Below are 14,421 nucleotides of genomic sequence, written 5' to 3'. Positions count from 1 at the left end.
CTTTTTGGTTCTGGAGGGGCAGAGGCATTCGCGCGCCCCTGGGCTCATTCGGAACTGGTTCCCGGAGGAGGATTTTGGGGAAGTCGGTGGCTGGGCCGAGTTGCTCGAGCCCGTGCTCTTCTCTTGCAGTTAGCGAGAGTTCTTTTTGGCCTAAGGAGACGGGTGTCTTTCGCGCCCGCCCCCCGGCCCCCACACCACGTCCAGCCGCCTGGGAAGGGGTTTCACAGACCCGAAGGAAAGCTGGCAGGCAGAATGCGGGCCTCACCGGAGTCGGGCAGCCTGGCTTTCCACTTCCTGGCCCCAGAGAGCCGAGGGCTCCCAGCTTCCCCCAGCAGCCCCCCGCTGCCGCCACCACCGCCTTCCCCAGCAGCGGCTGCTAGATGACGGCGTCGTCCCTGGTTGGATTGGAGGTGGCGGCTCAGACGGGACACCGGGGTGGGAGAGTGGGGGAGGGAGGGTGTGGGCAAAGGGGAGGTCAGCTCTGGGCGGGCGCTCCGGGGACCCTGCGCTGCCCCCTCCAGCAGCTGGAGCGCCACAGCAGCATCAACAGTCGCCGCCGCAGCCACAGCGGCCACAGCAGCGCTAGCGCGAGGCTCGCAGCGCTGCGCGGCCGAGACCAGAGGGGCGGCGGCGCCCGCGCCAGACGAATCGAGCCGAGCCGAGCGCGCAGCCTGGCCGCCGCCGCCGTCTCGCAGATGCCATCACAGCAACAAAGGGCTTGCTGAGCAGAGAGCCGCGGCGAGAGCTCGCCTGGAAACCGCCGAGCGGGCTGCGGTAGCCCGGCGGCCGCCGGAGGAAACGCGCGGGGGGTCTGGGGGAGGGGCGGGGGCAGAAGATGGCTAAGAAGAGAGGGCCCCCCAGCATCAAGGGTGAGTTCCGCTTCGTTCTCACCTCGGCCCAGCCCACCTCCCACCCGCGGTGCGCCCCGGGGTCCTGCCTGTTTACATCCAGACTCCGCCAGGTGGAAGGTTGTCTGTAGGGGAAGAGTTTGCCTTCTCTGGGAGGTGGAGGGACCTCAGCACTGCCTTTGCCTCCGGGGAGACTCTGACAGGAGTTTGTCTCCTTTTTCTAACCTGGGGAAACCTGGAGATTCTTTCTCTCACCCCACCCCTTTCCTACTCCGAGAGCTTGGGTATCTGTTGCGCGTTCCCCCCCGAGGGCACTGGGGAGAAAAGAGACTCCTGGCTCGTAGCGTCTCGTCCTTTTAGGAAACAGGCTGCATATGTGTGCGTGTGTGTGTGTGCGCGCGCGCGTGCGCGCGCGAGTGTGTGTGCAGAGAGTGAGTTTTTTCCTTGGTCTTTCCTATTCCCTCCTCCCAACCTCCCCTCTCCTACCGCCCCTTCATCCCTAGGGTGACAAGTTCTGCATCCATTTTCCCAACCTCCAGCCCGAGGAGGTAGTAGCTGTCTGCCTGTCCTTTCGCCCAATGCTTAAGAGGAGTTGCTACCGGCCGGGTCCCTGCACGCTGTTTCCCCCTTCCCGACCTGGGCAGGCGAGCAGTGCCCCCTGTTGCTCCTTTGGAACCGGGGTTTCCAAAGTTGGGAAGTTCAGGGGAGGAGAAGCGATGGCAGAAAGGACAAGGAAGAGCTTGTTGCTGGGGTGGTCCAGGGCTGCAACCGGGAGGGAGCCTCGTGGGCAGCATCCGGCTTGGCGGGGTGGGGGACGGAGGGGTGTGTCTCCGGGACTCGCCGAGCGCTGCGCAGCGGGAGCTCGTGTACCGGCCTCAGGCGCGGGGACTCCTAGAGGTCGCAGGTCGACGGCTCCCTCCCACTCCCGTGCTGTCGCTGGGGAACCGGCGGTAGCCCAGAGGTTGTACGCAGCACTGCAGGGAGGTGGAAGTCAGCTCGGTAACCGCGCACGCGGAGGACCGCTGTGCGCCTGCGGGTGGGGGGCCGGACCTCAGTAACTTGGGGAGGAGGAAGGGCCGGTGCTTGAAGTTGGATTTCGACCCAATGGGCCTCTTGGACCGGTAGGCGGAGACATACGTGCTTTAGGGTTATATAAAATAGGACCACCACTCTGAGATGGGAACCTGTAAATTATTGAATATAACGGCTAGGTTACAGCAGCGCGCTCGGCTTTGACATGCTTCTTGCTTTCCCCCCAAGTCCTGCTTGTTGAAACTTAGCTCCACTTTAGAGGTCACTTAGCGGGACACAACTTCATCTTGGTGATTCAGCTTTCTTGTTAATTGCTCTGGGGTACTCAAATCACTTACTAGAAGGGGTTTTAAGCCATAATCCTTAATCTTTTGGAAGATTTTTGGAAGATGTTACTACAAAACATCTGGGATTCTGTTTGAAACTGATACACACACACACACACACACACACACACATATACAATACATACGTATATATGTATGTATATATATACAGAAAAGGCCTTAAACCTGATTTTTTATTCTACCAATTAATTAGTATATGTTTATAGTGGTAGACGACTTGAAGAATGAGAGGATATATTCATCTTCAATTTCTTTATGGTAATATCAGATAATTCCTCTATATCCAGATTGACAAGGTGCATTAGTTGCACTTTTGTTTAGCTCCTTTTTTATGGAACCATATGGCCTGATGAGCAAAACAGAAGGATTGTTTTTCAGCACTGCTGATGGGGCTATCCATTGGCAGGAATACATTTCATTTCCACTCCAAACCTTGCAGATTGTAAATGGTCCATGAACAGTAGAAAAAATTTTACAGTTTTGCAGTACATGCTTAAAGACAACCTTACTCTTGAAGTTAACCTGGACAGAAGCACACACACACACACACACACACACACAAATCCAAATTAATGAGAAGTGAACCAGTATAAGAGGTTTGATGAAAAGACACCTCCTCTTAATTCTCTCTAACCCACCAAAAAACACCCAAGAAATTTTTGCTTTGGATGCCATGGTAGGATTGTGTGTATTTCCTTAAATTTAAGTTGATGGTGAAATAATTGAAGAATAGTGGTTAATAGAGTTTTGTCATTTAAGTGTTAATAGTTCTTCTGGAAGAATTAATAACCAAGCTTTCCTAAGATTTGTGGCTTCAAGAAATTTCATTGCAGTTTTTAAAAAATAAGGTTTTCTTATGCTACATGTTTTCCTTAAAGGGAAAGGTATGTTATTTTGCTCTTACTGACTTGTGGGCATTTTCCCCCTCTCTGCTAATGTTGAATTTCTCTTTCTTTCTTTCTTTCTTTCTTTCTTTCTTTCTTTCTTTCTTTCTTTCTAAACCAGCTTATTTAATTCTTAGAAGGAAAGATGCTTGTTTTTCTTTTTTAAGCCTTGGAGTTTCACTTTGGCAAAGCAGGTTTAGTAGTGATACTTTGTAGATAACAAAAGCAAGCCCAGGAAGTTGTAATCCGTTGACCTGCCTCAATTTTTCCTTTTAAAAAACCAGCTCTACAAAAGCATCTGACTGCAGGCTTGCAGAACTGCTTGCTTTCAGACATCTGCTTGTAAGCTACAACTAGCTAAATGGAGACTGCCTGGTAGAAAACCAAATTGCTCGATTTCTGGACTTTTATTTTTATTTTAATTTTTTTTCTTTTGGCAGCCTCCTAGGGTAAATTTTGCAGAATAATAAACCATAGGTTTAAGAGTATTCTATGCTGTGTTGGTTATTATCTTAGGAGAGCTGCTTCTCTGCTTAGATACACTGCATAGGGCCAGAGATCATTTGTTGGGGCATGTGACAAGCAAGTTGCTCATTGGCTTCTGAAGTCCTAGCAATGGATACTATATACATAGAACAGCTAGAAATTGGCCAAAGGGAAATGTAGTTTCTTAACACTGACAGAAGAATAGGAAGAGTTGGCAGCATTTCTCAAGGAATCCTGGCATTCATTTGTGATATCTCATCAAAAGGACAGCTTTTTAGGGGCGCCTGGGTGGCTCAGTGGGTTGGGGCCTCTGCCTTCGGCTCGGGTCATGATCCCAGGGTCCTGGGATCGAGCCCCACATCGGGCTCTCTGCTCAGCGGGGAGCCTGCTTCCTCCTCTCTCTCTCTCTCTGCCTGCCTCTCTGCTTACTTGTGATCTCTGTCTGTCAAATAAATAAATAAAAAATCTTTAAAAAAAAAAAAAAAAAGGACAGCTTTTTAAAAACACAAGTGGAGGGGTGCCTGAGTGGCTCAGTGGGTTAGGCCTCTCTGCCTTCAGCTCAGATCCTGATCTCAGGGTCCTGGGATTTAGCTCCACATCTGGCTCTCTGCTCAGCAGGGAGCCTGCTTCCCCCTCTCTCTCTGCTTGCCTCTCTGCCTGCTTGTGCTTTCTCTCGCTGTTAAATAAATAAATGAAATCTTAAACAAAACAAAACAAAAATGCAAGTGGAATATTTATCAATCCAATATTTATATTTTATTGAAAAAATGCTGTAGTCCATGATCAATAAAAGTCTTATAAATACAAGGTAGTTACATTAGTTATAGTGACCTTAAACACTGTGCCCCCCTTCCAATATTAGTGCAGGATTTCTCAGTTATTTAAATTTAAATGTTAAGTTATGCTTCGATTCATCTTCATGCCTTCATTTAGCACATATTTACTGAGCACTGAACACATATCACGTTCTGTGCAAAACATGAGGGACACAGGGATGAGCATGATAGGCAACGCAGATTAAGTGCATTGGTAGGGGGCCTGGAAAGAGCAGGTAAACAATCACATGAACAAAAAAAAGTCACAGTTATGATACCATGAAGAAAATAAAATAAGACAAAGAGGCAAAGAAAAAGAAAAAGAAAGAGAGACAAACTCAGAAACAGACTCTTAACTATAGAGAGCAAACTGTTGATTATAAGAGGGGAGTGGATGGGGGAGATAGGTGATGGGGATTAAAGAGTACACTTATTGTGGAAACAAAGAAAAGAAAATAGGATGATGTGCTAAAAAGTGATTGTAGGATTACTTGAGGTTGTCTGAAGAGGTGACAGTTGAGGTGGGAACCAAATGAAAAGTAATTTACATGCCAAAAGCTGGAACGTAGCAATGCAGGTCTTAAGGCACGAATGATGTTGCAGTTTGGCATGTTCAAGTATGAAAGGAAGAGGGCAGTTCAGCTGGAGTGTAGTGCATGAGGTAAAGACAAGTAGGGAGTGGTTTTTGACCCTCAACAGGAGTATACGTTTTATTTTAGGTGCAGTGGGAAGCCAACTGGATGGTTGAGGTTACTTTCTTATCCTTGAGGCTGATATCAGAAAAAGCAGCTTTCATATGTCAGGGAGCAAGAATTCCTGTTAAACCTCAAAGGTCCTTCTAGCAGGACTAAGAAATTATTGACCTGGGGCGCCTGGCTGGCTCAGTTGGTGGAGCCTGCAACTCTTGATCTCAAGGTTGTGGGTTCAAGCCCCGTGTTGGTGTAGAGTTTACTTAAAAGTAAAAAAAAAAAAAAAAAAAAAAAAAAAGAAAAAAGAAAAAGAAACAGGAACATCTGGGTGGCTCAGTCATTAAGTGGCTGCCTTGGGCTCAGGTCATGATCCCAGGGTCCTGGGATCAAGCCCTGCATCGGGCTTCCCACTCAGTAGGAAGCCTACTTCTCCCTCTCCCACCCCTGCTTGTGTCTGCTCTCTCGCTGTGTCTGTCTCTGTCAAATAAACAAACTCTTCAAAAAAAAAAAATTGACATGAAGCAGATTAACAGGTTAAAGTGAAATTTATTAAGTATATATACGGAGATTTCACATAGATATGGAAATTCCAAAGACAGGCAAAATGAGGTATATATGTCACTCTGAACTTAGGAGAAGGAGTTAGGGGTCTGGAGTTCCAGAGGAAAGGAATGCATTTCACAAGGCAATAAGGAGAGCAGATGTTTATAATTAGATGTTTGCCCTACCATACAGATAGATCATTCAGATAAAATTGATCTCTATTAATAACCCTTATTCTGGGAAAGACCTCCAATTTGGTTCTTCTGTGTGGCTAAGGGAAGGACATAGTTTTTCTTGAGCTTGCAGGTGCCTTCATCTCAAATCAATCCATATGGCAAAGTGGCACATTGTGTGTGTGTGTGTTGGGGGCGGGGTTTATTGGGGGTCTGTCCAGAACCCCTACACATATATCAACTCCTTAGGCCAAGTAAAGCAACCCAATGGACTTCACTTTTCTAAAAGGCCTAGTTATAGTCAAGTGTCCTCTCCTACTGCTTACCAAAATACCTACAATATTTTGGGCAGAGATGTTGATAGAATTTCTAAAAATTTCTGCTTGAAAAACAATTCTAAAGAAAACAAGTACTAATTCAAAATTGTGGTAATGATTGTTGGGTTAGTTAGCCACCTAGCAAGACTCACAAAGAAGCCTAATCTTTGGACAAACATACTGTAATGTTAGAAGGGAGAATTGTAAAGAGTCTGGAACATGAGTGTGGGTAGGTGGAATGCGGAAGGCAGCAGGAGGGACTCCTAGGTAACGGAAAGGAGTCCATGAAAGAAGAGTGATGGTGGGAAAGGGGACATAGGAAAACCTCTACAACAACATCAGCCAATTCATGATTTTTGCCAAGAGAAGCGGAAGCTTGATGTGAGAGTGTTCCAAAAGAAACACTCTAATTCCAACACAAAGGAAGTTCAAATCAGGGTACCTTTATGCTTTTGACTGATCTTTTACTTGTGAAGCATTTATAACAAAGCATGCAGGCTTTTAAAAGATCACTTTGATTTTACTTAATCATTATTAGGTTGTTCTTATGGATTACAGATCTCACAGATGAAAGCAGCATGAAAGAATGATAAAAACTGTCATTTGTTGGAGGGAGCTGCTTGACAGCTAGTTAGCAGGGAAAGTTTACCCTTGGGTCTCTGATCTTATCGTGGAGATATTGGCAGGGGGTAGGAAAGTATGGGGTGTTTTGGATGATTTTCTACTCCCTAAGCATTTGTTATTAGAAAGTGCTATGGTGTTTAGGAAAGATATAAATGATAAACATTTTAAAGCCCTCCATTGCCTTTTTCCAACTCCAAACTGTCTACTGCTTTGCCAAAGATTAATACTGAGAATATACTAAGAATTTTTGTTGTGTTAGGGCTTTGTTTAGTCCCCTCTGTCTCTTTCTTTGAACTCTAAGTCTCTCTTTTGAGCCTAGCAAGGCTGGTAGGACCTCAGGGATTATGTAACTAAGAATGGATCTGGCCCTTAGTGATACTGCAACATAATGCGTTTGTGACATCAGCTCTTTTTCATAGTATTGAGAATCACAGTATGTTTGAGTTAGAAGAAATGCTCAGTGTCCACAGAGTTATTAGAAGAATGATAAAGAGGTGAGTGATGGCTGCCACATATGAATAGTGTAGGTCTGTAGGAATTTGATCAAGATTATTATTTATAAATATATATTCTGTATAAGCCAAGATTTATGTCCTGATTGTATATATGTGTGTGTTTGTGTGCACATGTATATATACATGCATGCATATTATATATTATATGTACATATATACGTGTATATAATTTAAGTCCAGAAATATCTATTTCAAATTTGGTTAAGTTTATTCTCTTTTTTTTTAAAAGGACTTTTCATGTATTTATTTGGGGAGAAAGAGAGCAAGAGAGTGAGCATGAATGGGGGAAGGGCATCTGGAGAGGGAAAAGTAGACTCCCCACTGAGGGCTGGATCCCAGGACCCTAAGATCATGACCTGAGCCAAAATCAGATGCTTAGCCAACTGAGCCACCCAGGTGCTCCAAGTTTACTCTTTGTAAAAACATATTCTGTGTAAGACAGATCTATATCTAGCTCTATTTATATCTCTATCTTTATATGTTACATATATATTTACATATGTATGATAGAGCTCAGTTTCCAATTTACATTCATACTTCACTCTTTACATATGTGAATGAATATTATTTGCATTTTACATATGAGGAAATTGAGATACAAAGACATTAGGTGCTTTCCTGAGGTCTAGGAGTAAATTGTATACTGTGGATAGAGACATAACCAAGTCCAGTGACTCTTTTTACATTGTCTACATCCAGTATTTTTTTTTTTTTTACATCCAGTATTTTAATATCTGTTCATTTCCCTCAAGGTTTATCAAACCTAATGTAGAAAGGTAGATCATGTTTTTTCCCTTCTGAATCAAGAGGATGATATATCTTCTTATACTTTCCTCAGAAGTGTCACAACTTTATTTCTTTTAAAATTAAAAATACATTGTTAATAAAAAAAATGCTCACAGATGTAAGATGATATTGTATAATGGGTTTATATTATATTATGTATTATATATATATATCACATTATATTTTGCCTCTCCATCACTAGAGATGGAAAGGCAAAACAAGGTGAATAAATGATCACACTTTTTGAAGTGGTATAAGCAGGAAAAGATGCATCCACGTCAACATTAAGATGAATTGAGATTATTTTTTTATTTTTTAAAGATTTTATTGATTTATTTGACAGAGAGGGAGATCACAAGTAGGCAGAGAGGTAGGCAGAGAGAGGGGAAAGCAGGCTTCTCCCTGAGCAGAGCGCCCGATATGGGGCTCGATCCCAGGACCCTTAGATCATGACCTGAGCTGAATGAAGGCAGAGGCTTAACCCACTGAGCCACCCAGCCACCCCTGAATTGAGGTATTTTGCTGTTCATGTGACAAACGATTTTACTGTTGTGGTAGCCAGCCTTCAAGATGTCCTCTATGTCCTTTGTCTACTGGTATTCATACCCTTACATTCTTCCCTCTTACACTGAATCTGGGCTGACCTGTGTGACCAGTAAAGTATAGTAGAAAGCTACATTGTACATAAAAGCATTGTAGCTTCTGCCTTGCTCTTGTGTATCTTTTGCTTTCCTATCTTGCTTACTTCAGGGAAAACTAGCTGATGTATTGTGAAAACATTCAAATATCCCTGTAGAAAGGCCCACTGTGGGAAGGAGCTGAGCCCTCCTGCTAAGAACCAGCACCAGCTTGCCAGCCATATGAGCGATCAACCTTGCAAACATACCCTCCATTCCAGTTAAACCTTCAGTTGTCCATTGCCTCAGTCAACATCTGACTAAATTTCACAAGAAACCCTAACCCAGAAATGCCCACTAAGCTGCTTCTGGATTCCTGTATCACAGAAACTGTGTGAGAGAATAAATGGTTACTATTGTGTTAGGCCACTAAATTTTGGAGTAATTTGTTGCATAACATTAGATAATAATATATTTGTAATTTATTATTTTTGCATCTCTCTCTTGGGAGATCGAGGCCCTCTCAGGGGTATATAAATATTAGGGGAGATGTGTGTGGAAGAATATATATATATATATATATTTTTTTAAGATTTTTATTTATTTGACAGAGAGATCACAAGTAGGCAGAGAGGTAGGCAGAGAGAGAGAGGAGGAAGCAGGCTCCCTGCTGAGCAGAGAGCCCGATGCGGGACTCGATCCCAGGACCCTGAGATCATGACCTGAGCCGAAGGCAGCGGCTTAACCCACTGAGCCACCCAGGCGCCCCAGAATATATATATTTTTAAAAACACTCTGCTACAATGGGATTAATTTACTTATTTTGACAGTTATCTTGAACCCTATCTGTCACTTTCAGTCTCTTAAGAATAAAAGGAACACTCTAGTTCACAATCTTTCTTACTAATCTCAGGCATGTCCTTGAATTTTAGACGTCTTTCCTACTGTAGTGAATTGGATTGAAAACCTAAAGTTCTCTTTTCCTGTTTTCCTGGAGTTTCTTTTAGCAGCCTGTCACTTTCCCATATTTTTTGATCCTCATCCCTAGCTCCTTTGTTTCTCTCAGTTTAGAAGATACCTTCCAACCAGAAGCCCCACTGAACTAAAAATCATAGTGGTAAAGAGAGAACACAGAAGTCCTAAAATCCCCAGACAGCCTGAGACTTCACAGCTGAAACTGAAAAGACAAAAAGTCTCTTAAAACCTATAATCTACCAGTAAAAAGGTCTCCAGTTATATTTGTCTACTCCTTCCTACCAAAGAATCCCTTCTCCCTCCCAGCCCAGCTAGTGCTTTGATGTGTAACCAGGAAAGTGAGAAAAAGGATAAAGAAAAAAAAAAAAAAAAGAAGAAGAAGGCTGCAATCCCTTCTATTTCAGAGTGGGATATTCATCCATTTTATTTCACTCATTCATTTGACAAATATTAGCTGAAGACGTATTCTGCGCTAGGTACAATTCTGAGGGACTTACCAGAGAAGAAAATGGAGGCTTTTTTGAGGTTTCCATTCTACATAGGGAAGATAGGTAATGAATAATAAACACTAATAAGCAAATCGTTGATATTAAAAATTGAAAAATGTTGTGAAAAAATGTAGAGCACGGTGAGGAGGATTTGGAACGCTGTTACGGGATGATGGAGAAGATCAGTTGTGGGTAGTAATAGGATGCTTAGGATAGACCTAATTGAGAGGTAATGTTGGAGAAGGTTAAATAGTTACTCATGGCAGGGGAATAACCTTCTAGATAAACAGAGAGCAGGTTGGGTGAATTTAGAAAGGTTAATCTTGGGTTCATGAGTTCAAGCCCCACAATGGGTATGGAGATTACTTTAAAAAATCACTAGCTTATTAATTAAGTGAAATAAATTACTTTGACTTTAACCTTGAAGGTTTTCAACAGGTTTTTAGCAGAAGAGTGATATGATATGACTTACATTTTATTTTTTTTTAAGATTTATTTATTTTAGAGAGAGAGAGTGTGAGCATGAGTGGGTGAGGAAGAGAGAATCTTGAGCAGTCTCCATGTCTAGTGGAGTGCCCACCACCACTGTGGGGCTCAGTGTCAGGATGCCAAGACCTTGACCTGAGCCCAAACCAAGAATCTGCTGCCCAACCAACTGCACCACCCAGCTGTCCCATGACTTACCTCTTGAAAGAATTGTTGGGGCTACTGTGTTGAGAGTGTCCTATAGGTGCAAGGAGAGAAACCAGAAGAGACTAGTAAGATGTTTGCAGTATTTCAGTTGAGAGATGCTAGTGGCATCCATTAGAGGAAAAGCACGAGACATGAGAAATGCAAGGACAACCGAATGTATTCTGAAGGTGAAGCTGATATGGTTTTCTGAACTAACGGTGTGTGGAGGGTGAGAGAAAGATAGGCATCACGGATGACTGCACGGTTTTTGGCTTGAGTGACTAATAGGATGGAGTTGCCATCAGTGTTATTAGAAAATTGTGGATGGGGCAAAGTTAGGGGGAAAGATTGGGGGTTCACTTTTAGACATACCTGGGTTTGAAACATTTATTTGATATTCAAGTGGAAGTGACAAATAGGAGGTTGGATATATGAGTCTGGAGTCTGGGAGAGAGGCAGTTTGGGTCATCAGAACATAGGTGGTATTTAAGGCCACAGACTGGCTGACTCACCAGGAAATGAGTGCAGACTGAGATAAATAACCTGAGCCCAGGCTTGCTGCGATATGAAGAGGAAGGAGAGAAGAGGAGGAAACCGGTAAAGGAGATTGAAAAACACTAACTAGTGAGTAAGGGGGAAATCAAGAGAGCGTGGGGTCCTGGGGCTAAGGGGGAAAGCGTGGGAAAGAGGAGGAATAATCAGCTGCCTTAAATGCTGTCCATAGGTGGAGTAAGATGAGGCGGACTTAGAAATGGCCACTGGGGGACGCCTGGGTGGCTCAGTTGGTTAAGCAGCTGCCTTCGGCTCAGGTCATGATCCCAGCGTCCTGGGATCGAGTCCCACATCGGGCTCCATGCTCCGCAGGGGCCTGCTTCTCCCTCTGACTCTGCCTGCCATTCTGTCTGCCTGTGCTCGCTCTCGCTTGCTCTTTCTCTGACAAATAAATAAATAAAATCTTTGAAAAAAAAAAAAAAAAAGAAATGGCCACTGGATTTATTAACGTGAAGGTGACTGCAAACCCTGGCAAGGGTGGTTTCACTGTGGTGGCAGTGATGGTCTGAAGGGACCAGGTTACGAGAGATGGGCGGAGGATTAGAGAAGCTTCCTTCGCTCTTTTGAAGGGTGTTGTTGCAAAAGGGGCAAAGCAGAGGTGCTGCGGCTGGGAGTGGGAGGAGCCCTAGAGAAGAGAATTTGATTTTTTTGAGATGGGGGAAATAATAGGTTTCGTTCCGTGTTGTGTGTTACTCTTTGCTTTTTGAGATGGACTTTAACCTCTCTTTTACTATTTTACATTTTTTGGTTGCTTTTTTGACAGTTTCCTGGGGAGATAAGGAAGAGTTCGTGTAGAACGACTTTCTGTCACTGAGTTATGTTTCTTTTTATCTTTATTTCTTTATAGTAAATATAGCACTAAAAGAGGCATATAAATGGACCTCTGGGCAAACTATTTAATAAAATATGCCACAATAGGAGAAAGTTGCCAGGAGAGAACGGTTTACTAGACATCATGTTTCTGGCTGTAGTAGTCCATTCTCTCAGGTGAAAAGCTCAAAAGAACTAAAGAAAAAATAAAAAATACACTGGAGTCACTTTTTGTAGTGTCTGGAGGCCGTCTTGTAGTGTCATGACTGGAGTAGTGGTATTGGGATCTAGTGAGTCGACACCAGAGAGACTGGTAAACATCCCAGGACGCTCAGGACAGACCCTACAGCAAAGAATGACCTGGTTTGAATTGTCAATAGCACGGAGGGAGGTTGAGAATTTCCGGGCTAGCCCCATTATTTTTCTATTCTTCCAGAGGGGAGCTAGGAAGCTATTTCTGAAAAAGGAATCCAAAACAGTTGGCTTTACCTATCTCATTATTCTGTTTAGACGAGGCACAACTTTTTAACAATTAGGGTTCAAAATAAGAACATTTCTCTCTTTGCTTTCTCTTTGCCCCCTCCTTTCTCCCTCGTCTGTTGGTTGCCATTGCATCTTACAGTTTTTCAGTAAACTTACACTGTTTCTCATTAGGGTTCGTGATATTAAAGGAACATTAAAGTCACAGTTAAAAATCGCTAGTTCAGTTGAGGTACCACAATTTCACATTGTTGATTCCTGTTTTGCATATGTCTGAATATTTTGTGAAAGAAAGGATCAAAACCACAATGTTTTGTTAAGCTCTGGCTCTATCTCTCTTTAATGTGAAAGATGAGTAGCCCCCAAACTACTTTTCTGTGGCTTCTTTTGGCCATTAGGACTTTAGCGGAGAGCTGCACTCTTACTAACCCTATCATGTAAAGAACACCAGTCAGGACTGGTCCTAAGTGCTTGAGCAATTTTCCTGTAGGAACAAAACATAATATTATATGTTAATTATACTGGAATTAAAAAAAATAAAATAAAAATAAAAAGATTAAAAAAAAGAATTGCCATATTCAGTGCATTTTTTTCCAAAATCCAGTTTTATAAGAAGCAATTTAAAATTTGTGCATTTTTAAGAACTTAAAGGATGGATTTTGGGGTGTATTTTGTAGATCATTTGCCTGTGTTTCAGTATTCAAATCATGAGAGAAAAAAAAAGATTTTGTAATTGACAGTAAAATTTTATTTTATTTTATTTTTAAGAAGTTTTTAAAAAAAGATCATATTTATTTATTTATTTGTCAGAGAGAGAAAGAGAGAGAGTGTGCTCAAGGCAAGCAGACAGAGTAGCAGGCTGAGGCAGAGAAGCAGGCTCCCTGCTGAGCAAGGAGCGTGATGGGGAACTCGATCCCAGGACCCTGGGATCATGACCTGACCTGGCTTAACCAGCTAGCCACCCAGGCATCCCCACAGTAAAATTTTATTAAAAAATTATTGTCACTCCAGGTTTTCCTTACAAAGAACTTAAAAGTCATTTTAAAGTTAGGCTATGATCGTGTCCATTTTGTAAATATTAGTTGAAAAATACCCAAAGTCACAAAATGAAAAAAAATATTATAAAACATTCTTAATAGACATTAATACTACACAAATTCAAGTATTAACAGTATTTTTCAGTTTGAATTAAGTTATTTTTTCTTTTTATTCACTGTTTTCAGCCTCTTATTCACAGTTCTTTTGTTTGGCTGCACAAGAAAGTCATCACATTCTTTTCCCATGGCAGTGACATTGATTCTGCTGACCTAACACCTTTACTGTAGTGCAAGAGTATCAGTGACTAAAGAAGAACCATTAAGTTGTGAAAAAATTTTTTGGTCATAAGTAAATGTGTCCAGAGGTATCTTAGCTGTACGGGGTAGGACAGACTTGTAGTTATAACGAATAAAATTGGAATCTGCCTCTTCCCTCATCCTTCTTACCCGCTACAAAAGCCTTACATTGAAATGCATACTTCGTGAAACTTCATGGAAACACTGCATTGAATTGTTATCACACTTCCCACACATTAAACTTTTATTTAGTAATCTATAGAAACAACATGAAGACAAAAGGAGGACGTACACTTCACATGCCTAATTCTAAACACTCCTTATGTTTTAACCTCTGTAGATTCTCACTGCTGGATTCTGAATTAATGCCCTAGGTATGATGAAGAGTAAGCAAAGTAATAGATTATACACAAGTTTCTGTGGGTCAAGAGAGG

The 14,421-nt window shown here is 42.6% G+C and overlaps 1 protein-coding gene across 5 annotated transcripts in view; it reads left to right on the top strand.

The window, feature by feature from the left end:
• The first annotated feature begins 785 nt into the window (after positions 1-785).
• Positions 786-14,421, top strand: part of SLC44A5 (solute carrier family 44 member 5) — a 395,909-nt gene continuing 382,273 nt past the window's right edge. For 2 of the 5 annotated variants that reach the window (XM_082686573.1, XM_082686572.1), the window contains exon 1: positions 7,214-7,252. Coding sequence is in view for 2 of the 5 variants with exons in the window: in XM_082686570.1 (XP_082542696.1) it covers positions 836-869 (34 nt within the window). In the remaining 3 variants the exon portion in view is untranslated. Of the gene's footprint in view, positions 870-7,195; positions 7,253-14,421 lie in introns of those variants that run through there. The other 3 variants (XM_082686570.1, XM_082686574.1, XM_082686571.1) reach the window with 3 other exon arrangements.

This window comes from Mustela nivalis, assembly GCF_964662115.1.
Source record: "Mustela nivalis genome assembly, chromosome: 10".
Lineage (NCBI taxonomy): Eukaryota > Metazoa > Chordata > Mammalia > Carnivora > Mustelidae > Mustela > Mustela nivalis.
The sequence above is the reverse complement of the archived record's forward strand: the minus strand, read 5'-3'. Positions and strand labels throughout refer to the sequence as shown.